This window comes from Podarcis melisellensis (genome assembly GCF_964234715.1).
Source record: "Podarcis melisellensis genome assembly, chromosome: 8".
Taxonomy (NCBI): domain Eukaryota; kingdom Metazoa; phylum Chordata; class Lepidosauria; order Squamata; family Lacertidae; genus Podarcis; species Podarcis melisellensis.
This window is the reverse complement of record NC_138540.1, coordinates 44,475,277-44,501,521: the sequence shown is the minus strand read 5'-3', so window position 1 is coordinate 44,501,521 and position 26,245 is coordinate 44,475,277. Positions and strand designations below refer to the sequence as shown.

At 53.2% G+C, this 26,245-nt stretch overlaps 2 protein-coding genes across 3 annotated transcripts; one reads left to right on the top strand and one right to left on the bottom strand.

The window, feature by feature from the left end:
- Positions 1 to 732: 732 nt before the first annotated feature.
- IST1 (IST1 factor associated with ESCRT-III) lies at positions 733 to 7,881 on the top strand. Of its 2 annotated transcripts, XM_081924164.1 has the most exons (10): positions 733 to 1,036; positions 2,115 to 2,214; positions 2,905 to 3,085; positions 3,227 to 3,314; positions 3,584 to 3,667; positions 4,102 to 4,212; positions 4,301 to 4,501; positions 4,730 to 4,822; positions 6,356 to 6,404; positions 6,797 to 7,881. In XM_081924164.1, the coding sequence occupies exons 2-10, from the start codon at positions 2,127 to 2,129 to the stop codon at positions 7,000 to 7,002; spliced, it is 1,101 nt and encodes a 366-aa protein (XP_081780290.1). In that variant the 5' UTR covers positions 733 to 1,036; positions 2,115 to 2,126; the 3' UTR covers positions 7,003 to 7,881. The 2 variants fall into 2 exon arrangements, with proteins under 2 accessions (XP_081780290.1, XP_081780289.1); XM_081924163.1 differs by lacking the exon at positions 733 to 1,036 and having other exon boundaries at positions 6,803 to 7,881.
- A 161-nt stretch (positions 7,882 to 8,042) lies between these two features.
- On the bottom strand, positions 8,043 to 26,017 carry LOC309375849 (polycystin-1-like protein 3; the record flags this gene model as incomplete). Its single annotated transcript, XM_081921767.1, has 31 exons — positions 8,043 to 9,448; positions 9,607 to 9,738; positions 9,991 to 10,092; positions 10,206 to 10,416; positions 10,519 to 10,679; positions 11,251 to 11,375; positions 11,548 to 11,681; positions 12,040 to 12,331; positions 12,767 to 12,952; positions 14,095 to 14,238; positions 14,384 to 14,486; positions 14,832 to 15,084; positions 16,025 to 16,217; positions 16,414 to 16,582; positions 16,689 to 16,885; positions 17,299 to 17,492; positions 17,930 to 18,076; positions 18,878 to 19,056; positions 19,378 to 19,479; positions 19,728 to 19,958; positions 20,134 to 20,318; positions 21,109 to 21,337; positions 21,548 to 21,673; positions 21,799 to 21,925; positions 22,704 to 22,837; positions 23,058 to 23,222; positions 23,436 to 23,567; positions 23,865 to 24,470; positions 24,623 to 24,663; positions 24,983 to 25,072; positions 25,729 to 26,017. 31 exons carry the CDS (start codon positions 26,015 to 26,017, stop codon positions 9,335 to 9,337), a joined length of 5,493 nt encoding a protein of 1,830 aa, XP_081777893.1. The 3' UTR covers positions 8,043 to 9,334.
- Positions 26,018 to 26,245: the final 228 nt, after the last annotated feature.

Below are 26,245 nucleotides of genomic sequence, written 5' to 3'. Positions count from 1 at the left end.
CGACGTCGTACCCGACGAGGTCGGAACTCTCCAGCCGCGGTTGAGGGCTATGGAGGGACCTCAATGAAGGTAACGCTCGCTTTAGGAAGTACGACTTTTATTGAGGTCCCTCTTTCTCCGGAGAGAGATCCCTCCGCCCGTAAAGTAGTTCCGTACAAACACAAAGCGCCCCGTGCGTCCCTGCACTGTATCTTGGAGAAGCCGCGTCGCAGACAGAGGGCCGGACGCTGCTAAGAACTACGACTGTTGCTTTTGCTACTGTCGCTGTCGCGCACCTCCTCCTCCTGAAAAGCAGAGAAGAGACGTATCCCTCCGCCTGCCCAGCTGAGGCTGGACCCGTGACGCCGCCGACGCCACCTTCGCTGCCTGCCGGGACAGACGGAAACAAAAAGACTCCCGGCCCCCGGGTAAGGCCTCCCCGGCTGACCGCCCTCGCTCGGCTCTGCGTTTTCCGGGGAGCGGGGCCGTTGCCCTCCTTGGACGACTCGAGGTTCTGGTTCCCGCCGCCCTCACAAGCCTCCCCCGCCTTCCCGGTCGCCTTTCGCCCGAGGAACTGGCCGAGGCAGGGAAGGGCCCCGGGAAAGGCGAGAGAGGCCCGGAGGGGCCGCCGCCTGAAGCTGCCTTCGGCCAGCCGGTGGCGGGAGGCGCGGGCGAAGAAGTGGCACTTCCTGGTCCGCGGCTGGCGGGCTTGGCCTCTGCCCAGCCTGACCGCTCGCCTTCCCTTCCGGCTCTTGCTCCTGCCGCTAGCCGGGAATGGCTCCTCCTTGGGGCCTGTAGCACATCGAAACCTGGCTGTCTGGGCCACGGGTCGGGCGGCGCTGGTGTTTCGCCTTTGGGGTCTCTGAACCCGGAGCGGGCAGCTGCCTGTGTCTAGCCAAAAGCGAAGCCGTTGCCGGAAGAGTTGGGAATTGCCTTCGTGTCTCTATAGTTCAACTACCTGCAAACTCCTTCACCCTCTTGGAGCAAATTCTCCACCAGCTCCCACATAGGTGGTAGCTGAGCTCTCTACCGCTTCCAGTGCTGAAAAGCGGGGCAGGTTTGTCCTCCAGGGATTGAAACTGGTTAAAGAGATCCAAGGTTGTGAGCTGCCCCTTGTGCTGTATATGGTTGGGCCTGGCTGATCAAATAATGTACAAAAGGGGGGGGGGGAACCAGAAATCTGTTGCTTGCACTGATGAAAGTGCTGTACACATACATACAGACAAAAACACACACACACACAAAGCATTTTTAAAGTGGATAAATAGGTTTTAGCATACTGTACTATTACACACACTTGAATCTGTATGGACTCTGTTTAAAAATGGCTGGCATTTATAGTCTATTCAAACATTTATTCTTGCTGTATACAAAAATTCACATTAAAATTACTTATATTTGCTTGTTTGCTTTATTATATATTTGCAGCGGAGATAAAACATTACAGCTCGCAACCTTTCCACATTCAAACCAATCCAGATCCTGAGATCTGAGACCATTCACTGTCTGCCTCTCCAAAAGATGTTCAGCAGGTAGCAACAAGAGAACAGATCTCCTCCCCCCCCCTGCTCCAATTGTGAAATGCTCCAGCACCATGCAAAAAATAAATTGATTAATTTTAAAAATGTCCAGTAGCACCTTAGAGGCTACCTAAGTTTGTTCTGGGTATAAGCTTTCGTGCACATGCACACTTCATCAGATACCTACGAAACCTTATACCCAGAACAAACTTAGCTGGTCTCTAAGGTGCTCCTGGACAATTTTTTTATTTTATTTCGACTGCGTCAGACCAACACAGCTACCTACCTGAATCTAGAACCACGCAAAAAAGTTATTCTCAGCATTTGGACAGTGCTGATTATTGAGATTTTTGAGAATACTGGTGTCCTGCTTGTGTAGAGCAGGGAATATTGTGTTTAGATTAATTTTTGAGCACTTTTGGTGATTTAAATTTGTATCACTTTTTTGAATTTTAAATGTATTTTGTATTTTATTCTAAATAACTCTGGAATGGCTCTGAATGTGCAAAGCAATATATAAATATTACAAGTAGAATATATCTACACAGGAAACTGCTAGCTGTCTGCCTTTAACACACATGACAGTAGGCTTTTTCTCTCTTGTGTTCTTGGCAGGAATTCTACACCATGTTAGGCTCTGGGTTCAAGGCCGAGCGCTTGCGAGTCAACCTACGTCTTGTCATCAATCGCCTCAAACTGTTGGAGAAAAAGAAAAGTGAGTGGACTTTCCTACCTAATTCCTTGACCTCATCACCAGAGTAGTGCTTCAGGAGGTTTCTGGTAGTCGTGGTGTCCCACAACACCATGTGCAGGCTATAAATTAAGAGATGCTTGATTTATAGCCTGCACATGTTGTTTCAGTGTATCTGAAGAAGTGTGCATGCACACGAAAGCTTGTACTACTCAGTTGGTCTCTAAGGTGCTACATTATAATTTTTAAATTCTTTTGGAAGGATTCTTTTAAAGACTTTCTTAGATCATATAACTTTTTGAAGACTTGATTTTTAAAGGGAGTTTTTAGGTTTTTAAGAAGTGTCTTTTTAACTATCTTTTAAAAGAATTGTTTTAATTTATTTTCACATGTCAGAGTGTAAGTGTGGAATTGCTTGTGTGTGTGTACTGTATTTCAAAGATGCTGAGAATTGTGGTCATTGGGATGGGGGTGTGGATTCTGTGAAGAGTTCTCAGGTTTGTGGACTTGTGTCCAGTTCTAGCCCCACTATACTCATTGAATGGACATGGTTACTTAATTTCAATGTGTCTACTCTGAGTATAACTTAGTTGCAGACAACCCACAGTCCTTCTTGGTGGAGCCCCTCTCTTTGCATACACAAACACCCCAGGCAGGTCCAGGGCAGGCTTGTGGGCCTCCCCTGCTGCCCCATGATGAACCCTTTTCTTGCAGCTGAGCTAGCCCAGAAGGCACGGAAGGAAATTGCTGACTACCTGTCTGCTGGCAAAGATGAGCGGGCTCGCATCCGTGTGGAGCACATCATCCGGGAGGACTACCTGGTGGAGGCCATGGAGATCCTGGAGCTCTACTGTGACTTGCTTCTGGCACGCTTTGGCCTCATACAATCTATGAAGTAAGGACTCGGCCTATGGGGAAGAGGGTGCTGGGTGCCTGCCACGTGTCCCCTCCCCTCAGTCTGCTAGGTCTGGGACCTCTTTGTCCTCCTTGTCTTTCAACTACTTGCTCACTCTTGCCTTACTTTGTGTCCCTTCAGGGAGCTGGACTCCGGCCTGGCAGAAGCTGTCTCCACCCTCATCTGGGCTGCCCCCCGACTGCAAGCAGAGGTGGCTGAGCTGAAAATGGTGAGTAGTGCCAATTGTGTCTTGGCAGGCTGCTCAGCCTTCCTGAACATCTGGGGGCAGCAGTTGGGAAAACACTTTGATCTATCCTCACAAGATGCTCAGAGAACTTGGTGACTTTCTTGTTTGATTTGGGAGTTTAGGTTGGCTCCAGTCTCCAAACTCCTGAACCTTTTGTCCAGGGGTGCTGCGATAGTTGCTGTGCCCTGTCTTAAATAGAGGGGAGTCAGTGGTACCTGGACTCTGTTTTGAGTGTGCCATTTCCATACTAGGTTGCTGACCAGCTCTGTGCCAAGTACAGCAAAGAGTATGGCAAGTTGTGCCGGAGCAACCAGATTGGGACCGTCAATGACAGGGTGAGTGGAATGGGAAGGGCATCATGGGGGTGAGATGGCGGTAAAGCTCTCAGGAGCTACTAACCACAATGGCTACGTCTTCCTCTGCTGTCAGAGGTGATCTGCTCCTGAAGTCAGTTGCTGGGAATCGCAGGTGAAGGAGAGCACTGCTGCTGCTCCACTCAGGGGCTTCTTGTTGGGGCATCTGTTTGGCCACTGTGAGGACAGGATGCTGGGCTAGACAGGCTGATGGCCTGATCCAGCAGGCTGTTCTTATGGGAGGGAACGATATCAGTGCTTCATAAAGATGAGTTGTTTGCAGCAGGAGGTCCTGTCTGTGGTGCTTCACCAGGCGAGGTAGAAACTTCTTTGTTCTGGCTTGGGTATCTCTTAGCTAAGTGTTCTTGGCCTGCCCAGGTCAGTGAAGGGCTCACTCTTCCCTCCCTCCCTTCCAGCTGATGCACAAGTTGAGCGTAGAGGCACCTCCCAAAATCCTAGTGGAGAGGTACCTGATTGAGATCGCAAAGAACTACAACGTGCCCTATGAGCCAGATTCTGTTGTCATGGTGAGTGACTGGGAGGCGGTTGCACTCTCAATTCCCTCATTAGCAGCTCCCTTTCCCACATGTGACATCAGCTTCTTCCTCTTCCCAGGCTGAGGCTCCCGCAGGCGTGGAAGCTGACCTGATTGATGTGGGATTCGTGGATGATACAAAAAAAGGTGGCCGTGGAGGTGGTGGCGGCGGCGGCTTCATGACCCCAATGGCTGGTCCTGATGGAGTTGTGCCAATGCCAATGCCCATGCCCATGCCGTCTCCAGCTCCCCCTTTTGCATACCCACCTCCAAAGGGACCAGTAAGTCCTATGTCTTGCTTGAAACAGGAGGGGAGTCTGTAAAGTTGGGCTTGGGGGTGGTGGGGGTGGGGAGGAAAGGATAGCAGTCTACTGTGGTGAGTTAGCATCTGAGCACACCTCAATACCTGCTGTGTGAACAAGGTTTTCCAGCTGTTCTGGCAGGTATTGCCTATCTGATTCTGCCATTAGGAAGGGGTGCTGGTCTGACTTAACAATTTCTCCCTTTAGGAGCACTTCAACGGGCTACCGGTGGGCACCTACCAGCCTTTCACCAGCCTTCACCCACCTCAGATTCCAGCAACACCTCCAACATACGAGTCTGTAAGTACTGCTGATGAAAAACAAAAGATGAATTGCTGCTGTGACTGTTGCTGTCCCTAGTCTAGTGCTGGGTATTGGCAGGCCTTCCCACTTGGACTGACTGAGGAGTTGCCATCCACTGGATTTGGCCTTGCAGCAAACTTAATGCACCTTTGATTTGATTTTGATTTATTGCATTTCTATGTTGCTTTATATTCAAATGATCTCAAAGCAGCTTACAAACAATAAATAGTCACAACATAATAAAACATAATAGCATGTCGCAAATACAGCGTACATCATACAAAATAATAAACAAATTATCAATAAAGCTGTGGCAATCTATAAAAAACTTAACAAAACAGCAAGTAAAAAATAAGCTAAACCTCACAATTACAGCAAGTCATGTGATTAACAAATCAATTCAGCATTTAGAATCTATAAAACAATATTAAAAACATTAACAAAATAGCAATTAAAAATATAAGCTAAGCACTAAGTTCATTCATACAGTCTCTGCACCCCCATGACTCATAATCTTTCACTCTGTTCAGTTCATTAAAATATACATAAATGCACATAATGCCAGATGTTGCACTGGCTGGGGTCCTCGAGTAGTGGGCCATGGTGGAGGTGGTGGGGCTCTTAGGCTACCGCCAGTGGTAAGGTGGATGTTGACTGCCTAGGCATTGTTGAGGAGAAACTTGCCAATGTCACTTTCAATAATCAGGAGTCCCATTCCCACTTGAGGAAGTCCAAGACAAGCCTGTCCCTCTGAAGCAGTGAGTGGAAACTGCACTTGGTATAGAGGCCGACCAGGAGGTCCAGCAGTGGCCCTGCAGCCTGTCCACCAGGAGCTGCTCCAGCTTCACCTTGGTTGACATTGTGGTGGTGGAGGAGGCAGCCACTGAGGGGAGCGAGCAGGGCAGCTACTTGAGTCTACCAGGCAGGAGCTGTGATAATGATACCGAGGGAGCCTCAGCATGATCTCAGCAGCCTGGATGAGCTTGCAGGCAGTGACTCAGAGGTCACCTTGGTCTCAGAGTCCAGGCTGCTGTCCATGGAAGGCATGAGCGGAGGACGTTGGCTAGCAGGGGTGGAGGATGAGATGTGGGGGTGGGTTGAGCAGCTAGAGAGTGTGGAAATGGGGATGTGTCCACCTTCATGCCCTTGTGCTTGTTCAGCTGCTGCTCTCCAGACTTTTGTGGTTGTTGCTGGTGGTGGTGGTTCATGTCAGGTGAGACTGCCAGCGATGGTGAAGAGCTACAGGCCATCCTTGGGGGACGTAGCCAGGGCCGCTTGCTAGTCAGGTAGTCAGCCATGCTGAACGGCTCTCCCTCACCTATGGCATCACCAGGCCAGGCTCACCACCACTGCTTCCTCCTCCTCCAGATCCCTCATTTCATCCTTCCTTCTGCTGTCTGGCAAGGCTGCATGAAGAAGATGGGAACACCAGATACGGTGCTTCTGCTGTGCATGTAGGCCTCTGGGGGGTTGTCAGGTGGTGGTTCTGTGTGGGGTGCTCCATGCAAAGCCAGCTTTTTTCTGTTTCAGATTGATGACATGGGTGCTGACAAGGAATTGCCATCCCCACAGGTGACCGGTGAGTGCAGGGCCGGAGGGGAGGCTATGGAGCTGGCAAGACAGTGAGGAGGGAGGGAGGTGGTGATGTCAGGGGAAAGCTGGTGCTTGTGTTTATTGTTGGTCCCCTTCACTCGTGTTCACTCTTGAGTTGCTGACGTAAGCGTGTGTGTGTGTGTGTTGGGGGCAGAGACTGGGACTCATCATGGCAGAGAGCTTGGGCCCCTTTAGCAACAGGTAAGAGCTGCAAGGCTCAACTGAAGTGCAGCAAGTGCTCGTTTCTGCAGGACATATACTAACTGTAGTACAGCAAAAAGAAGAATGGTCCTACCCCTGCCCCTACTACTGTTAGGTAGACTACTGTTTTCACTGCCTTGAGCCTGCCCGCTGCTTGTAACCAGTCACTCTTGTCTGCTGCAGGACCAGCCCCAAAGCCACAGCCGAGGGGGAGGCCACCAGCTGCAGTTCCTAGTTCGGGCGATAATTTTGTGCTGCCAGAGTTGCCATCTGTGCCAGACACGCTGCCTGCCGCTTCTGCTGGTGCCAACACTTCCGCCTCAGAAGACATTGACTTCGATGACCTCTCTCGAAGGTTTGAGGAACTGAAGAAGAAAACTTAAAAAGAGCCCCTGAACAGGGGGCCGATGGGCCTGATTGCTGCCTCCTCCTTCCCTCTTAGCACGGCCAAGTGCTCGTTCCTCTTCCTCCGCTTGGCCTTTCTTCCTTCTGTACTTACACCAAATGCCACTGCTTTTCTGACATTCTGCTCCAGGAGTGGGGGACTGCACAGCCTCTTTGAGATGGGAGCAGGAACAATCCCTCCGAATGCATTGCTCTGCAGTCTGCAGCCGGGCATTAGAGGGGAAAGGGAGTGATGTAGGTGGCCTCTCATTTGGACAGACAGTGGTGTAGGGACACCAACCTGAAGATTCTGGGCAACGTAGTTGGACAGAAGCGCGCGCCCCCCCCCTCCAGGCATGTGCTGTGGAAGGGGAGCTGCTCTGGGCCCCTGATAGCTTTGTTTTGCCTGCCGCGTTCTCAGGGAGCCCTCCGGGGCCATTATGACTTTCCTTTGGGGAGGGATGCTGTGGGGCACAGGAGTTGACCAGTCTACACTCCTTGTGGCTCAGTGGTCCTCCTGCCTCTGGCTTGCAGAGCAGCAGGCACATTTTCCTAGCTTTGAGTGAGCCCAGTTCTGCCTTAACGTGGCTCTGCATCAGGCTGGGTTCAGGGCCATTGCTTGACATGTGCCATCACTCCTGGTTCTCTAGCCTCTTCCCTTGCCTATAGGGCAAAGCCATGGGTGGTGGTGGTGACAGCAGCAGCAACACATCCAGCAACTTCTGCTGCTCTTACAGACCAGCTGCAGTGCCAGCAGCCAACCTCAGCTCTCCCATGTAACACTCTGTATGTAACTCTTTCATGTGGCTTTTCTGGGACAATTTGATTGGTTTGTATCTTCTCTATTAATTCTAAATAAAGTTGAGGAATAGCCTTGACTGGATCTGTCTCAAGTGAAACATAATATTTCCTGGCTTCTGGCAGTGGTGGAGGGGAAGCAAAGGAGGCATGGTATGCTTACAACATGGAGAGGCAGCTGCCACCAGTTCTTACCATGGAGAGAATGGGTGTTCCTTCAGACTGACAGTCACACTTCCAGTCAAACAAGGAGTACTATTTATTGAGGGAAGGGGAAATATTGGCTAAAAGGAGCATGCAAATGTGTTGCCTTTACTTTGGCTTTGCAGTTATATTTCAGAACAAGTCCTGTCAGTTTGGATCACATACCTGAGGATCTGCAGTGCAGCCCACAACCACCTCCCACAGGCGAATTTATGAGGCTCCCTTTAGACTTGCTTCCCACAAGACATTGTGGGTGGTGGCAGCAGTGGCAGCTTCAGAAGAGCGGGCCACCTGTCCTGCAGGGCACGGGGAAGTGCCTGGGTGCTGAAGCAGCTGTCCTTCACTGCCGTGATATGATAGAACTGTCAAGCCACCATTCTTGAGAAATTAGCCCTTGTAGGATTTATGCTGATCTTTACAGGTTGGAGTAGGGGGATGAATGCTTTCTGCTTGGGCCAGGCTGAAGGGTCCCCTCTGGATTAAGGTAAGGGCTGCTTATGGATCCTTGCAATTTAGAGGTTGGCTGCCTTTAAGGAAAGGCAGGATTGGATTCCTGTCATGGATTTGATCTCTCCCATTGAGCAAACTGAGCTCTCTGGGTGGGGAGGGGCAATAGTCACTCTTCTTCCCCACCCACCCTTCTATCTCCTCCCTCTGGTTCACCTTGAAACAGTGTATCCTTTGTGCATCTCAACAGACCCCCCTTTGTCATGTAAGTTCTTCAAATCTGTGGCTGGGTAGGGGAGTGTAATCTACAATTCCCTGTTTGTCTCCTCAGAGGTTAAGCCCTGCAATAGGTAAAGAGTTCCTCAGCGACATTAAAAATAACTTGATTTGTAAGGCTTAATTGATGTTAAGCACCACTGAGTATTTGGGATTGGCAATAAATAAGAACAGCCCTCCTTTGCTCTGCCTCTTTGGGCAGAGAAGAAACTGGCTCCTGCTGTTTAGGGACTTGACCGGCCTTTGGGCTGGAAGCCAATAAGATCGATTTTGCTCTTCAACCTGCAGGGCAGCAGCAGGGGATTTCTGGGCAGTCAGATTTGTTCTGCCTTGGTTAGTCCCAACAACTCAAAGGCGTGTCAAGGATAAAGGAAGTAGGATGTAGCATGAGGTAATGTTGAGTCAAGATCACATGGTAAATTAGCTGAAGAGCGGGAGGGGCAGCTTAAAAGTTGGAGAAAAGCCATACAGATTTTCTTGCCAGCCCAGCTGACCTCTGATATTCTTAAAGATAGCATGTACATTAGTGATACTTGGGAAATGGTGACCCTTCCCATTTTAGAATAGAAAAGAGCTGTCCAAATGGGGAGGTGGGATGATGCCGCTTCAGTCCTGTGGCTCCTTTCGGGAAGCTGCTGGGAAGAGTGGCTGTTTCTTGATTCCAAACAAGGTGGAAATCTTCAGTTGAATCAGCTGCAACATGGATTCCTCCTTGCTGGCCTGTTGTGATGAACCGAGAGAGAGAGAGATGCCTTATATATGAACTCGGATCCTGAGGGGTGGCTGCGGCACAAGCAGCTTCTCATGAAGGCTTAATTGCTTGAAGCTTGGCTGGTGGCTGGTGATGAGCAGCACCAGCCGCTTGGGCTTACACCTACCTTGGCAGCCTTCATCTCCCGACTGAAGGTCGTCAAAAGGGCAGAGACAAACAGGTTGATGATCACAAACACCATGGAGATGACGCTGGTTACTATCAGCACAGCGCCAAACACGGGGTCCACAGCAATGACCTAAGCATGAAGAGCACAGTTATGTCCCCTGTGTCTACATATGCACTTAGCAGAGAGCTGTTGGCCGTGCTGTGCTTTGCAGGGCACAGGGAAGCATGGCATTCTAGACCCAGAAAGCTGAAATCCATGCAGGTCTCTCTGGGTGCTGAGCTGGGAGCTGAATGGGGCTGGGGGTCTGCTGTGATCTGTGGTGTCCTGGAAGGGCAGCCTGGCAGTGTGCCTCAGCCTAAAGTGGGGCTGCATGGCACTCACCTCTTCATAATTAAAGATTCCAATGAGAAGCCCTACGATGGTCACAGCTGAGTTAAAGAAGGTCTTGTAGTCATCTACGCTCCATCCAAACATGAGGTTGCACTGATGGCAAGAGAGTGAAGGTGATGTAGGGGGAGGGGTATAAGGACACAGGAAGGGGGGCTCTTCCCTCCGCCCTTGGTTGGTTTCCCTGCAGTTGGCAGGTCTCTTCTTACCACAATGGCGTAACCAACAAGCAGCACCAGAAGTGTGAGCAGGAAGCCCAGGACCTCATCCCAGGCTTTCTGCAGTGTCTGTGTGATGAGGTGCATTCTGGGATTTAGGCGCAGGAGGTTCCACAGCTTGATGGTTGTCAAGGCCACCAGAAAAGCAATGAGGTATGTCAGAGCAGAGTCAACTTCCACCATCTCATAGAAGCTGATGAACCTGGCAGGGGTGTGGAGGGAGATTTGCTTTAGGGTGTGTGAAAGCCGCCTCTGCTGAGTGGGGGTCTGCCCCTGCCCCTTGTTTCGGATGGTAGACACTCACTTGTTGCGGTCTTGGTGATGCTGCTTCAGGATGCCTTTTGCCAGCACGCGCCTCTTCACATAAAGGCCAATAGCTGCCACACTTATGAGGATGGTGCTGGCATCCAGCAGGTTTCTCTTGCTGCTGAAGTACTTCCACTTCTGCTGCTTCAGCTGCCGGCCCTGCTGGCCCCATGGAAGAAGCAGGCTTGACTCAGGCAGCCACATGTTTGGGGGGGGGGGAATGCAAGTGGAAGGAGCAGTGGTGGTGTGATGCTCTTTCTCTGGCAATACAGCAACCTCCACACACCACCACCCTCTAAAACAGCCTTTCTCAACCTTGGGTCCCCAGATGCTTTTGGCCTACAACTCCCATCATTCCTAGCTAGCAAGGCCAGAGCTCAGGGATGATGGGAGTTATAGTCCAACAACATCTGGGGACCCAAGGTTGACACTGCCCTAAAACAAGGGTGGGATGACACTCCTGCGGCACTCCAGTTGCTGCGGGAATCCAAATGCCCAACTGCTCTAGGCAGCCAATGGCAAAGGTCAGGAATGATGGGAGCCTAGCAACACCCAGAGGGCCCCCGCAGGTTCCACATCTCAGCTCCCCTGAGCTGGTGCTGGCTGATAGCTCCCACTAACCCTCGGCACCTTGAGAGTGCTGGCTAAAGCTGATGGAAGTTGTAGTCCAGCAATATCCGGAGGGTGCTAGGCTAAGGAAACTAAGCTGGCTCACAGAGGCCCCGCTCACCTGCACAAAGATGTAGTATAGTATGAGCAGGAGAAAGGTGATCTGGGCACAGATAAATTGGAGGACGAGCTGGAGGTCTGGATAGAGGCGGAGAATTTGCAACTCTGATTTGCTGAACAAGGCCCCTGCCACAGAAACAGGCACAGGGTCAAGCACGGAGGCTGCAAGCAAGGCTGGTTCCCAGGGAGAGGGAACGCCTTTTCTCCTCCTCCCTCCCCAACAGCCCCAGAACAGCCATCCTGCCTCTGAGGCCCATTGCAGGGCTAGGCCCCCTTTGTCTCTACTACACGCTCTTGCCTATCCCATTGGCCTCCAAGATCAGTGTGACTGCGCAGAAGAGGTTGACATTTGCATTGTAGACAACAAACTCAATGAAGACGACTCGTGTGCTTCTGTCCAGCCAGTTGTTCCGTTCCAGATAGCGAAGGGTTCTGGTGGGGAATGGTGCAGAAAAAGTTGTATTGTGTTTCCACCTTGCAGTGGGAGAGAATTCTTAAGGGCTGCACCTAAATCTACTGGTGGCAGGGAAGAGAAACAACTCTAGTTTACTATTGCATGCCTTGCCCAGTTAACCAGTTCTCCCCCAAGTACCACCTGCCAGACTCCAGCTAGCAATGCCATATTCACTACTGTTAGCCAGGATTGTGGGTCTTTAGCTTTCACCTGCCTCTCCCACAGCTTCACCAGATCAGGAAATAGTGGGCAGAGACTGAGATACACCTGCCCAGAAAGAGCCCCTGGAGCTTTTGGGACCTGATGCCTGTTCTGCAGCTCCTTCAGTCCACATACCTCATGGCGTAGCTTTTGTTTCTGCCAAGGTTTGCCAGGTAGCCGCTTCCCGGATAGAGAGCAAACTTCCCCCAGATGGGGTACTCTTGCAGGGTGCTCTCATTCTGGAAGACCCAGGCACTTGCCTGACCTCTCCCACCTGCAGCAGGAGGCCCCCATCTGGCCGTGGGACCCTGCTTTCCCTCTTGGAGCGGGAGAAAAGCTGGCCCTGGCTTTGGCAGGGCTCCTGTGGCTCGGATCTGCCGTAGCCGCACGCTGCCCACAAGGAAAGAGTTTCCATCCATGGCCAAACCTGGGAGATCGGGAGAGGGGAGAAATGTGCTGCTTAGAAGCAAAACACACAGACGCACACCTGTTTGTACAGATGTGAAAAGCTGGGTAAATTTCAGGTTTCAGCTTTGGCAACACTGAAAAAGCCTAAAGAGGCCATGTTTTTATAATTTATACAGTGTGTGCCGCTGGGGCCACTGCCCGGCACACCTTCCCTCACTTGAGGCTTCTGCCTTGAGCCTTCCCCACAATCCCTCCCATTGCAGTGAGTGAGCAGCAAAAAGACTTCCAGGCAGCGGCCCTGAGCAAGGGAAGGCACACTGTTTCAATTTATTCAGTCATTCATTTTGTGGTGACCAGCATAAAAGCAGTCACACACAAGTAGAATGCCCATAAGCAGAGGGCTGCCTGTATACAGAAGGATGTCTCTTTTATCTCTGTTCCTTGTGCTGCTCACCTTCAGAATTGCCATGGAGGCCAGGCAGCAAAATCACCCTGATCCACCCATACAACTCCTTTGGGGTAAGGATGTCTTCCAGGTGGGATGTGAAGGTCCTCTGGAGGGCGTTGTTAAAGTAGAACTCATTGGGGCTTCTCTCGGTATAGCTGAGGACCATCAGCACAGCCAGGAACACAAGCTGCACTGGGTGTCAGAAAAGGGAAGTGGATCAAAACAGTTTGTCCTGTTGGATTTTGCATCCCTACAGCCAGACGACGTGGGGGGGAACAACCTCACAGGCCAAATTATAATCCCATCCAGATCTAAGCAACCCACCTGCTTGCAGGTATGATCGGGCGTAGCTAGCTGCTCCGGCACCCGGAGCAGCAGGAGCGGGGGTCACCGCCCATGGGGGTGCCGTGGTGATCCGCCTGGGGCTGGCGTGGTGATCTGCCCATGGAGTCCGTTTTGGGCAGCGCAGGGCCCTGAGCCACTGCATCACTCCCAGGAGAGACGCATGGCTTGGGCGCACTGCAGGCCAGGCCTCACGGTGTCACCCTCCCGCGGTGTGCCATTTTGTCACCCCCTCAGGAATGACACGCGGGGCAGACCGCACACACCCCCGCACACACACCCCTTTCTACGCCCTTGAGTATGATGTTCCCTGCTGGTGGTTTAAATTTTGCAAATTACATCTGAAGATTTGTCCTGAGCAGATTCTGCACCCACTGAGTTATGTATGGTTTATAGCAGTGGTTCCCAATTAGCTAATTACAGTGGTACCTCGGGTTAAGAACTTAATTTGTTCCAGAGGTCCGTTCTTAGCCTGAAACTGTTCATAACCTGAGGTACCACTTTAGCTAATGGAGCCTCCCACTGCCTCTGCGTGATTTCTGTTCTCATCCTGAAGCAAAGTTCTTAACCTGAGGTACTATTTATGGGTTAGTGGATTCTGTAACCTGAAGCATCTATAACCTGAAGCATCTGTAACCTGAGGTAACACTGTACTGAGGACCCCCTATTTTTCAAAAGCCAAGCCATGGACCCCCTACTTTTGAAAATTTTGCTAACTCTATGGTAGTTACCTGTGCAAAGCAATTTTTTGATGAAAATGTAAGGTAAGCCCAATGTTCTGACATGGTATGTGGCAGTTTCTTCCTATGTTCCTAGAAGCGACTGCCGCTCCCACCATTCTGACCTAGGCCTTGGTATCATTCTCTGTCTTGCTTGCTTCCTTAACCACTGATGCTTAGGAGTGTGAATGCTGAGCATATTTCACCCCTGCTTGGTGCGGGGAGGGAGCACAACCCATCCATGCCCTTACTGGCCTTGGCGCCTGGTCTCACCTGCAATCTCTCTGATCAAGGAGTACAACTTCTTGTCTTTCAAGGCTCGTTCCTTTGGCCGCACCATTGGCTGGAGGGCAGGGGGTCTGTAAGATGGGTCTGCCCAGTCTCTCCGCCCATAAGCTTCCAGTTGTAGGCCCCTTGCTAGAGGGAGAAGAAAGCTGGCGTCAGTCCCAAGCAAGAGGAAAAAGGTCCCCTTTGGTCAGAGGCCGCTCAGGCAGATGCCCTATCGAGCATTGCAGATGGAGGCGCGGTGTGGGGTGGGGTGGGGTTGGAGAGCTTGAATTACCTGTGACGAGGCCCAGGGCCCACCAGAGCTGCTGCTCCTGCCCCTTGTCCTTCCACAACTCCCTCTTGTGCAGCAGTGAGAAGAGGAAGGTCAGAGCCAACACCTGGGAAGAAGGGAGAACAGGGTTGCCATTGGGGGGGGCCCACAGGGCAGGTGTCTGGGGCCCCTCTTAGCAGAATATGCAGGAGGTGCCCCACCACAAATGGTTAGTAACATTACACACATTACCAGTGCAGATTGGGGGAGAGATGGACAAGCATTAAACCCAGAGTCTGGACTTAGGTGGGGTCTGAGGACCCTTGCAGACCTCTGACCCTGCTGTGTTGCTGCAGATTCACAGAACACCAAAGACATTTGTAGAGGCAGGGAGAAGAGGGGAGAGGCTGGCTCTGGCAAGGGTGTGGGGTGTGGGGAGAGGTTAGCTGCACCCCAGATAGGACCAAGTTACCTTCAGGGGCTGCATTACAAAGATGTTCTGTAGCACTGAGAGCAGAATGTTGATGGCCCAGTGCCCAGCCTCGTCCCTGCTCATTTCTAGGCTGTAGAGCACTGTGAAGAAGGCCGAAACCAGGCTGATGCTTCCCACTGTGAGCCAGCAAGCAAAGCTGAATCTCCCGGGGAGACAGTGGGAGAACGGCGGCCTCTCCTTGTCAGGGTCTTCAAGTGGGAAACTGCTGAGCTCGCTCCTGGGCCCGGTGGGCCTGAGACACAGAGACAGGAGAATAAATGGCACCTCAGCCTTTGGGAACACCAGTGGAGGGAGGGAACTGTGCAGTGGGGAGGGCAAATGTCCCACAGACCAAGCAGAAAAAGCAATAGGCAGTTAAGAAAAAGACCATTATTGGGTGGGTTGGGAAAACTGGCTGGCTTTGGGTCTGCGTGTGACACGGGACCAGACGCAGAGTCCTTTGAAGATGAACCAGATACCCTATAGATCCAGGGGCCCTCCAGGTTAGTACCTGATGAAAAACTCCTGGAACTGTCAGAACAGGAGGTGGAACAGCTCCCCCTGCCAGTCTCAGGAATCAGAGGCAGCAGTCTGCTTGTGAGGAAGCAGTCAGTGGCTGTGGTTGAGTGTAGTTTAGGAGACAAGAGCATATAAAGCCTCCCTAGTGAGCCTTCTAGTTGCAGGAAATAATACAGGTCTCTGGTGCCTTATTTCCTGATTCTCATTGCCCTGCCTTGCTGCATTGTACCTTGCCTGAACTTGACTGCGGTGGTGACCTTGTGCTGTTGCCTCACTCTGTTTCTGGGTCACATTTGAACGCTCTGCTGCATATGCGACCCCCATCCTCACTGGTGAGTCCTGGGGGGGGGGGCAACTTCAATCTCCTGTAACTGTGACCTGCCTCCTCGCCAAGCCCCTGAAGGCATTCCCTGGAGTGTGAAGACATCTGGTTAGTTTCTTCCTGCAAGCTATTTCATGGAAGGAACTTTGACCTTAGCTAGGTGTGTTTCTTTGTATACATACGTAGGGTGTGTACAGTAGATGCCGCAGAGTTTCACAGTGGCTTACAAATGAGGATCTTGTTCCCCAAGTATTATTTTGGGTTTGGAGCAATCTCTGCCAAATTTTACCAGGAAATGGGGCCAGGAGAGTGGGGAAGAGATAGATGAGCGGAGCTTCTGGATGGGGGCTACCTGCCAGGCCCCTCAGGGCTAGGCCAGGGCTGGGCCTGCTGCTGCTCCAGGTGCTGCTGGACTCTTCGTAGTTGGTCCACTGCATGCAGATGGTCATAGGGCTTAGGGAAGCTGCACAAATCCAGGCTGCAGAGCTGAGTCCCCAAGTCATTCAGCACATGGCTCAGGTAGCTGTGGAGGTTGAAGCGCCTCTCTGGAAACAAGTACAAAGAGGAATCACTCTCACCCTCCAGAGCCTTAATTCCCCCTCCTTTTCCAACTGAGTCAAGGGTTGCTCAGTTCCCCAAAGGTGCAAGCTGGTGCACAGAGCATGAGGAAGGGTGGCGCACTCTCTGTCTGAGAGGAAGGCAGTGGTATTTGCATCCGTTGCCAAGGCAAGCTACTCTTACCCTGAGGGGGACCTTCCAGGTCCTTCTGGTGCTGGAGGTGGGACTCAATGAGGTCACACAGAGCAGCCACAAGCTCTGGTACTTGCTCACAAGTCCCAGGGAACTTGTCCATGGCTCTGCACTGGCAGAGGATGTTCTTGTAGAGGAAGCCCAGGGTCTCCTCCAGCTCCTGCAATGGAGAGAGCAGGGCAAGAGTGCCAAGCACCCATCAGGGCGGAGGCTGACCGCTCAGAACCTCTTGCTGACTGGAGGGACTTGTGAGGAGGGGGTCTCACCTGCTTGACTTGTGTGATGGGCATCACCTGCTTGGGGGGCATCACAGTCTGCAGGAGTTCGGAGCTGGCAGCAGGAGGCTTTGGGGCTGGAGGCTGGACCAGCTGGAAGATGTGGCTGATCAGTAGGCTCACTGGCATTAGGAAGATGGCGGTTTCCATACTCACCAGCAGCTCATGCCAAGTCACCATAAAAGGCCCTGTCTCGGGAGCAGGGGGGGGAGAGAGGAGTGGCAGACAGAGACCTTCATTCAGGAGGAGGGGGTGGCCAGAAGGATCACTGCTGTGGCTGAGGCAGTTTCGATGCCAAAAATGCTGGGCGGCGTCCAAAGGGGGACTCCCAGCTCCACTGTGAAGCTTAGAATCCTCAGCGCTACTTAAAGACATACAAGCCCTATGCATGGAAGGTGGAGCATGGGGACAGGAGCAAAAATACAGGACTCTTTAGGGCTCTGCCTTGGGGGCTGTGAGCCATGGCAAGTGGTGGGAAACCAGCCTCTTCCCTACCCCACCCACTCACCTGCCCCCAGCCCAGCGCCCACCTGCATCATGTTGGGGTGGGGGACAAGGAAAGGCACTGGCTATGCTAGTCTCCAGCTGGCAGCTGACTCACCAGCCTCGGGGCTTCTGGACGCTGCCTCTTTTCTCCAGAACATGATGTTGATGAGGAAGGTGCAGCAGAGGAGGGCCAGGCAGCAGGAGAGCCTCTGCACACGGGTGAAGGGGCTCCAGGGCGAGCAGGTCACCACCGACAGCCACAGGTGCTCCTGCGTCAATTTGTCCACCAGCCCTGACCAGAACTGGTACCTGGTGAAGTGGGATAAGAGATGTATTTGGTGGGGGCTGAGCCAGAGAGGGTCAAGGGCCAGGAGCAGGGTGGGACCTTTCCTGCTGCACCTAATTTCTGAATGGAGAGGAGCTGGAAGCTGCATCACACTCTCTGACCTGGAAGGAAGACCCAACTCCCAGATGGGTGGGAGAGAAAGGCCCTCTCTCTGTGTATAGTCAAAGGAACTTTCTGCACTGGGTCTGAGATTTGTCATTCCAAGCAGATTCTGGGACAGAGCCTGCCGTTCCCTGACTTTTATTTTTTGATGTCTGATTATTGCTTTTTCACACAGGTGTTCTTAGCATAATTCAGTCAAAGGCAAGGTACCTGTTGGGTAAATCAGGGGCAGAAACACCCCAAGGGCAAAAACACATTCCAGAGATGCCACAAACTGGCAGGTGGTGCTCATATTTACCTGAAGGACAGGAGATCCCTCTCGGAGGCAGCAGCAAAGACTTTATCCACATGGCCGTCATCCAAGTCAGCTGCCAGCCAAGAGTCACACAGGAAATGCCACTTCTTCTTGGCAGGCAGGTCACAGACAACCAGCCGCCTCACAAACCTGCAGGAGGCTCAGGCCTTTCAGTCATTTGCCCACACATGGGTGGCACTGCCAAGCAGTCATGTGGTGCCCATTAGCTGCAGCCAAGGGATCTGCCCCCACTCCCCCATCACTCAAGAGCTGCAGGTTAAAGGGAAGCAGTGGGGATCTTTTCCTTCTGCCCTCATCACCTTGCCAAAGCTGAGAGCTGCATGTGGCTTCCTTCAAGCACAAGGGAAGCTTTGCTCCAAGTTAACTTATACATAAAGTGTCGTTTGCCCAGCAGCTTTGGGAAAAGACTGGAGATGGAAAGGTATTCCCTCCCTGATGTATCCTTTATGTTTGGGGGTTCAGACCAAAGGTGGGTCATAATGCATTATTTTACATGACAATGTGGCCTCTGGAGCCAAAGCTGGCCTTTAACATGGTGAGCATAAACCTTGGGTGGGACAAGACATGCCACAGTTCCATCGTCCCCCTGAAATGTCCAACTGACCTGCAGCTAGTTTTGCTACAGTTGGACAGGGATGTTGTGAATTTCTTCAGCATAGGCTTGAAAGGAGGTATCTTTGAGGACCTGGGAATTCTGCATGTATCCAGGTCCTGGCAGCACAACCCCATGGCATGGGAGGACTAGGTATGCCAGCTGCAGTGTCCCTTTGCCTACTAGCATCTGATAAAGTCTGGTGCTGCCAACGGACTCTCCCACGCCAGTCGTGTGCTTCCAACCTCCTCCTTGCCTGGCATCCAGTTGCAGTCTGGTTCACTCTAACCCCACCCTCTCGGCCCCCACCCTCAGCCCTTGCTGGGCCATGGACTTACCAGCTGGGGTTGGGCCCAGTGTTGTCGTGCCAGAGGCGGATGGCGTGGAGGTTGCCCAGGGACTTCTGAGTGGCAAGGAGGAAGGCATCCCGCCCACCTCGCTCAAAGGAGGGCCCCTGGGGGTGCTGTAGCAGGTGTGGCTCACTCCGGCCCTCTGCCCCATAGAGGGTCAGGATAACCTCAAGCCAAGGAGGGAGAAGGGGTTAATCAAGGAAAGGGAAAAGAGGGTGGGTGCTGGGTGGGGTTCATGGATTGCTTCCTTTCCTCAGTTCCTTGCCCAAGCAGGGAGCACATGAAGGATGTCATCAAAGACAGGCTTTTGCATGCAGCCAGTCACACAGAAGCCTGCACCCCACACACCCACTCCCCGATAGGGAGAGATCTGCCAGACGCGGCCCAGATTCTGTGGGCAGGAGCCTGAGGTCACGGAACTTGATGGGCAGCACTTGTAGCATCAACAGTACAAAGTGGGCCTGCAGGAAAGTGAGACCCTCCCCTACCTTAGCAGAAGTCCCAGCCCCTCGGCGGTAGCCTGTGAAGACTTGGACCAGGTAAGGGAAGCAGGCGGTGGCCTCATTATCTGCTAGGATTGTGACCTTCACCTGGAGGGGGGAGAGACACACATGGGGTGGGTGGCCCTAGAAATGGCCAAGCCCCACTTCAGCAAGTCGGCTTTTCCAGGGTGTCTGGTTCTCAGCTGTTTGCTGGATAAATATCTCATTGTTCCTCATTTCAGCACATCAGACAAGAATGGCCTGAATGAGGGCAGATGGGGGGAGTGTCTCTGGCCTGCAAATGCTAATAACCCCAAACAACCATCATAAATCTTTTGCTTGCCCTTTCCCCTCACCTTCTTAACATCCGTTCTCTGTCTCCATCGAGCCCAAACAAGGGCAACTCCATAGCCCAGCAACAAGCTGCTTAGCAAGGCCAGCCCAGAAGGGTTCTGGCCCACAGTGCTCAGGAGCTTTGCAGTGTTGTGAAGGTCAATCAGGTGTGGCAGGACCAAGGCGATGCACCCAAAGAAGGTGAGGTGGTTGCACAAGCACTGGGTGCTATGGAGGGTGCTTTGGGAGCCCACCTGGGAGGGAGGCACTGATGCATTAGAAACCAACACAGGAGGATGAGGTCCCCAAAGTTCTGCTCCATTTGGTTCCCCATGACATTCTGCCCTACTTTTTTTCCCTCCCAGCATGGAAGCAAAGGCTTGTTTGCCTGCCCAACAGCCCTCTGGCCTGGTTGACCCTACTGCATACCCGACAACCATCAGTTCTCCAGGCCTGATGCTGGCTGGACCAGTAGTAGCATCCGGAGATGATGGTGTGAATGGAGAGGTTCCAGGGGCCCTGAGAGAGGGGAGCCACCTCTGCAGAGATGTAGTAGGTGCCCAGGCCATGATGCTGCAGCTCCTCTGGAGGAATCACCCATGTGTAGGTACCCTCTGAAGCAAGAGCAGTGAGTCAAAGAGAGCAGAGAGGGACCACACCCACACCTTCCCCCACTGGGGACACAGTCCTGCCTGGCCCCAGCTCCTCAAGCCCCTTCCTCTGTGCCTACTCCCAGGTGCACAGATTTAAATCAAAGTGGTTTGGTCAATTATGTAAATGAAGAAACGGGCTGATTTAACTAAGCGATTTAAAACTAATTTCCCATTGATGTTTCCTACAGTGCAAATCTGACCACTACACCATGTTAATTTGCAATTAAATGAATTTAATGGGAAATTAAATAATTGAAACACAGCTAATTCAATCTGTATACTTTTGCAACTTTCCCTTTTTATTTATAGAGGTAAATTGTTCCCATATAGCAGGCTTCCTCAAACTTGGCCCTCCAGATGTTTTTGGCCTACAACTCCCATGATCCCTAGCTAGCAGGACCAGTGGTCAGAGACGATGGGAATTGTAGTCTCAAAACATTTGGAGGGCCGAGTTTGAGGAAGCCTGCCATATAGGTTATGTCTTATGGCTGAAACCCAGAACAGTTGGTGAAGTTAACACCTCAAAGCTATGCCCACTTACCCGAGAGTCACCTCACTGAACTCCAATGAGACTTACTTTTAAGGGGATACATGCAGCATTGTGTTGTATGTATGAGCATAAGAAGAACCTGCTACATCAGGCCAATGACCATTCTGGTCCAGCACTATTCTCCCAGATGTCAATCAGATGCTCCAGTAGGAAGTCCCAAAGCAGCACCTGCCCTCTAGCTTCCTTCTAACAAGTCCTCACCCTCTTGCCATCCGCTGCTGGGCAGGGTGGTGTTGAGGAGGCTGCTGTTCTTGTTGGGCTCAGGTTGGAGGCCCAGGTGCAAGGTGATCTGGACCACTGTGCTGGATTCCACCAATACTAGCAGGGCATCCTCTACTGATGTGATGTTTACCACAATGTCAAAGTTCCTGACGTTGCCAGTCAAGTGAGTGTGAGGGGCCTCAGCACTAGCCTCAGCACTGAGCCCAATCTGGAAGCAGACAGCATGTCCATGGTCAGCCCTGAAGTGCCCCCCACTGGCCCTTGAGCACATACTGTCTCCCATCAGGCCATGCAGCACAAAGTGCTTATCTCTGATCCAGCGCTGGACCTTGGACAGCGCTGCTTCTCCATGCCACTTGGGTGCAGAGAGAAGAGTCCCCCTGATGAGAGAACTTTCCAGTACAGTATCCATTCTCACCTCTATTTCCTCTGCAAGATTGTGGACACCGATGGACTCCTCGCTGGCCATGAGAGAGATACTTGCAATCCTTTTGATCGGCTTCCCATCCAGGTGCTGGAAAGGGTTGAATGCAAAGGAGGCTACCTAGAATGAAGATGAGAGCAAGAGCGAACTGTGGGGGTGCCCTCTGCCCCACCTCCATGCCCTGCCAGCCCTGCACTATGTCCCCCTACAAGGACCCAGTGGGCAGCAAGCCACTACCACCTTACCTGGACTTGTACTTGAGGGTGCTGGCTCAGAACTGGCTCCAGAGCAGAGCTGGATGGGAAGGTTACGTTCAGGCCCCTTGGCTGAAGCAGGTGGAAGGAGGCATGGGACAGGGAGGCTTTGTCACACCTGGTAGGGAGTGCGGAGAGGGGTTACTGTTGAAAGTTTGAGTGCAACTCCATTTTCAGAAGAGGGGTCTTGCGTAGGTTAGGACAGATAGAACAGAGTTCGAGACCTCCAGACTCCCAGACTACCTTTGCGTCATTAACTTCTTCAGCTCACCTCTCTATCTCTTTTGATATTCTCAGGCTGCACTCTGTTTTACAACTTCCTGCTCCTCTCACATTTCTCTCTCCAAGAAGAATTATCCTCTGAGATAAAATAGGAGCCAGAATGGCTATCATGCTCTAGTACAGACTTGTTAGGCTGGAACTTGGAACTTTTCTATCCAATTATGTGGTTAGAGTGCGAGACATGGACGTGGGAGACCAGGGTTCAAATCCCCTCTCAGCCATGAAACCCAATGGGTGACTTTGGGCCAGTCACTATCTCTCAGCCCCAACCCACCTCTCAGGGTTGTTGTTATGAGAATAAAATGGAGAAAAGGAGACAACTGTGAGCCATCCTGAGCTTTTTGGCGAAAAAGTGGGTTATAAATGTAGTAATAATTTTAAAAATCATGTAATAGACTCCTTTATTATTTATCTCAACTACAAACATCCCTGTGTGTGAGACTGTAGCTCATAAAAGTCTGTTCCCTAACCAAGATGCATTATCTGAACAATGTCTTACTCTGCGTACCAAAAGGATTATAATAGGTAATTGGCAACCAAACAATTCATTCAGTTGCCCTGAGCAAGCCCCCCCCCCCCACTTCTTCAGTGCCTAGGAGAGAGGAGACTGGTACCTGCTGAGAGTGGTGCTGAGCACAGGAGACACCACAGTTACTGTGGATTCCTCCATGGTGGAGCTTCCCAACAGGAGCCCCGTCTGGATCAGAGGAAGGGCTTCCAGTGCTGTTTCCAGGACCTTTGGTTCCTGCTGCAGAGAAAGGCCAGGTGTGGTCAGGAGCTGGGCAGAGCCAGGGCGGGGAGCTGGGAAGCTCAGCTCCCTCCCCATGGGCTCAGAGCAATGGGAAGGCCTGGACAAAAGGGGGTGCCTTCAGAATGAGACCCAGCCATGCAGCAGGCCTGAGCTGGCAACCCCATCCTTCTGAATAGCCTTCTCCACCCGACCCCTGCAGATCCTCTTTCTTCCCCACCTGTTGCGGGCCGAAGCTGGGTGTCTGGCTGCCTGAGGCTTGGAGGAGGTTGCTGAGGGCCTGGAAAAGAGCCTGTGATGCGAGGTCTAGGCAGGAGGCATTGCTGGCAGGGTGGTCCCTCAGTAGCTGAGAGCTCAGGGAGAGGAGTGCCTGGCTGGCAGAGGCCTGTAGGAACAAGGCAGGGCTGATCATCTGGCAAGGCTGATTTGGGGGTGCAAGGGCGAGGCTGGCTGTGCCAAGCAGCAGGCTTGCCTCTGTACATAGCCTGGGTAGAGCCTGGTTCAACCAAGGACTGGGAGAATAGGCCGCAGGGGACAGACCCTTAGATCAGGGGTGCCAGCCACCCACCCTCCCTCCCTCCCTGCCACATGCCAGTACCTGGGCATCATCTGAAAGCAGAGCATGGAAATTTGTCAAATTCTCCAGCATCCGGGCTGCCTGCTCCAGTGCCATAGGGTGGTCTGGGGTCTGCACAGCCTGGCTGAACTGGTGCAGCACCTTCTCTAGGGCCTGTGGGACAGACCCTGAGTGAGAGGGGCTGGGGGAGAAGGGGGCCTGGTTGCCCTATTACGCTGTCAGTGAGTCTGCAAGTGGAGCTTGTCGCTAAATCTCTAACTCTGGGAAGGCTCCTCTACCCTATAGGGGGAAGACCTGAGAAGGCAGCTAGGCTGGAGGGAGCCACACATCCCCCCCACAGCCACTTGCCCCCCTTTCTGCGGTGGGCAAAACCAGTCTGGAAATCCCTCACTAAGTGACTTTGGATCCCTGGGAAATCATATACAAGTCACACTCATCTTTGATCTGCACTTCAGCGTTGGTTTTTCCAGGTGCAAAGGAAGAATCCTGCAACGCCGCCCCGCCCCCCATGCCTCCTGATATCTCTGGAGCAGGGTGTGGGGTATGGGACGGAGAGAGAGAAGAGCCTGTCTGGACAAGGTGCCACCAGGGTAGGGGCAGGTGCCAGTCCAGATGTCTCCCTACCTTCCCCTGGTCCTCAGGGGAGAAGTCTCTAGGGTTGAAGGTGAAGGCGTCTGGGCTGGTGTTGGACTCGTGGCTTTTGGTACCCCCCGAGGTGGTTTTGCTGGTGGGCAGCGGCTGAGTGCTGGGCTCTGGGGCTGAGGTCTGAGAGTTGGGGCGGGTCTGGCTGCTGTTGCTGGTGGGCCACGTGCTGGATGCCGACTTGGGGCTGCTCGGCGAATAGCGGGGAGTGCTGAGTTCTGGCCTGGTCCCAAGGAATGACTGGATGTCAGCGGTGGTCGGCTGGCGAACTGTGCTGCTTCCTGGAGGAGCACTGGGCGGCGGAGGAGTCGCGGCGGAGGCCTGGGCGCTCAGAGGAGCAGTCGCTGTCGGCTCTTCGGTGAGGATGGGCGTCGCCTCCGTCGGGCCGCACCTCAAATGCTGGCAGGTCGTTCTCTGGGAGACAGGGAGAGAAAGTCACCAGGGCCATCTGCTCGGCGGTGCGCTGCAGTCAGTCCAGGGGGCGCTGCGCAGCGACGGCGGCCTAGAGAGCCTTCGCCCGTTCCTGTTCGACGGCTGCGCAGGCACCTGCTTTGGCGGGAACTTACCACCCAGGACGTGGAAGTCTCTCGGGGCGTCCTTGGGGGGCCTGTAGCGGACAGAGAGCAGAAGGGGTTGAGCTCGGGAGAATTCATGGAAGGGGCGCTTCCTGGGCGGCAGGGGCCGGTTCTAGGACCTGCGACGGCCCGGCCCAACCGCCTGGGGAGAGCCTGACCCTGGCCCTGCCTCCGGGGTTGCAGCCACCTCGAAAGGGCGTGCTTCGTGGGGGGCCGTCCAGAGAGTCTCATCCTCAGCTCAGCCACGAGGTCCTTCTCGCTCTTTGAAGCTGGAGGCCCCCTGCCCAAGCCCCTGTGGGTGCGGAATGAGGGCACGAACTCCCACCCCGGTGGGCGGGGAGACTCACGCACCAGACTGGCAGATGAAAAAGTGCTTCTGGTCACACTCCTCCCTCCTGGTATAGAATTGGTCCCCATTCCGGACGAGGACTTTGCAGTGGTCTGCGGAGAGTAGGCGCCGCCATCAGACAGGGTTACCCCTCTTCCCCGCCACCCCACACTCAGCACCAGCCCGCCAGTTGTTTGCCTTTGGGGGACTTTCTTAGGATAAGGCTTTCCGGCTGAGGCTGCCCTGAGCTCCCCCTGTAGGGCTCCGCTCCCTCTCCAGACTAGAGTCTCCCAGTGGTGGCAAGTGGTTTAAGGGGAGCCTTTACATAGGGTGAGTGCCTGGTAGCAAACCCTCGGACAGCCTTGCATTATTATTATTTTTAACCCTCCCCACTCCTTGACTGCCTGTCACAGACTGCAGAGCTGAGCCATCAGCAGCGGGGCTTGGCATGGGAGGATGGCTGCCACCCTGGGTGTCCTTGAAACGCTGGAGGGCGGGGTCCCTCGAGGGAGGAAAGGGTCTGCAGGGCCTGGCTGGGCCCTTGAAGTGAGAAGCTTGGCTGCCCCGCCTCGATCCCCACGAGGAGACGGTGGTCCCACCTTGTGTAGGGAGGGTGGCGGTCTTGCCCTGAGGGGTTTGGCGTCTGGGCGAGTCAGAGATGCTGAGTGGGGAATAACACACATCCTGGGAGAGTATACTGGAATTGGCGGCTGCTGCCCCTCTTCTGCGGTGCTGCTGTTGGGCCTCTGCGCCCCCGCCCCGCTCTCACCTTTGCCAGGGTGGTTCACTTCTGGGAGCGCCTTTGCTGCAGCCCCGATCCAGGTTTTGCTCCTGTCGTCCAGGCGGTCGCGCAGGGCGTCCTGGATCTGCTGGTTCCACGTGTGGAGGAGCCGGCCGTGGGATCGTCCGCACCAAATCACTGCACCAAAGGCGGGTTGTGGCCGCCGGAGCAGCCTATAGCAGTCCTCTCCTGCCACGGGCAGGCAGGCGGGCTCCGATTCCTCCGAAGAGACCTGTGCGGCCCAGAGCCAGAGCCACATCCCTATAGGGAGCCCCATGCCGCTCCCTCTTTGGAGCAAGGTGGCCCGGGGCCACGCTTTAATAGTCTAAACCGCCGCCCCCCCCCCACACCGTGCACGCTCAACCCACGAACTGAGAAAGCAGGTGGGGGAGCTGCTGAAAAGAGGAGCAGAGCAGCGCCACACCCAGAGGCTGAACAGGTGCAGCACCTGGCGCTCCAGCTGGAGATGGGCGCTCTTGTTTGCAAAGAAGAGGGTGCCATTGTC

Excerpts from the sequence above, each read along its gene's own strand:
- IST1 (XM_081924164.1), top strand. The coding sequence starts at position 2,127 with ATGTTAGGCTCTGGGTTCAAGGCCGAGCGCTTGCGAGTCAACCTACGT. Across the intron at positions 4,502-4,729 it reads ACCCACCTCCAAAGGGACCA|GAGCACTTCAACGGGCTACC; the intron begins GTAAGTCCTATG and ends TTCTCCCTTTAG. Across the intron at positions 6,405-6,796 it reads GCCATCCCCACAGGTGACCG|CTGCAGGACCAGCCCCAAAG; the intron begins GTGAGTGCAGGG and ends CACTCTTGTCTG.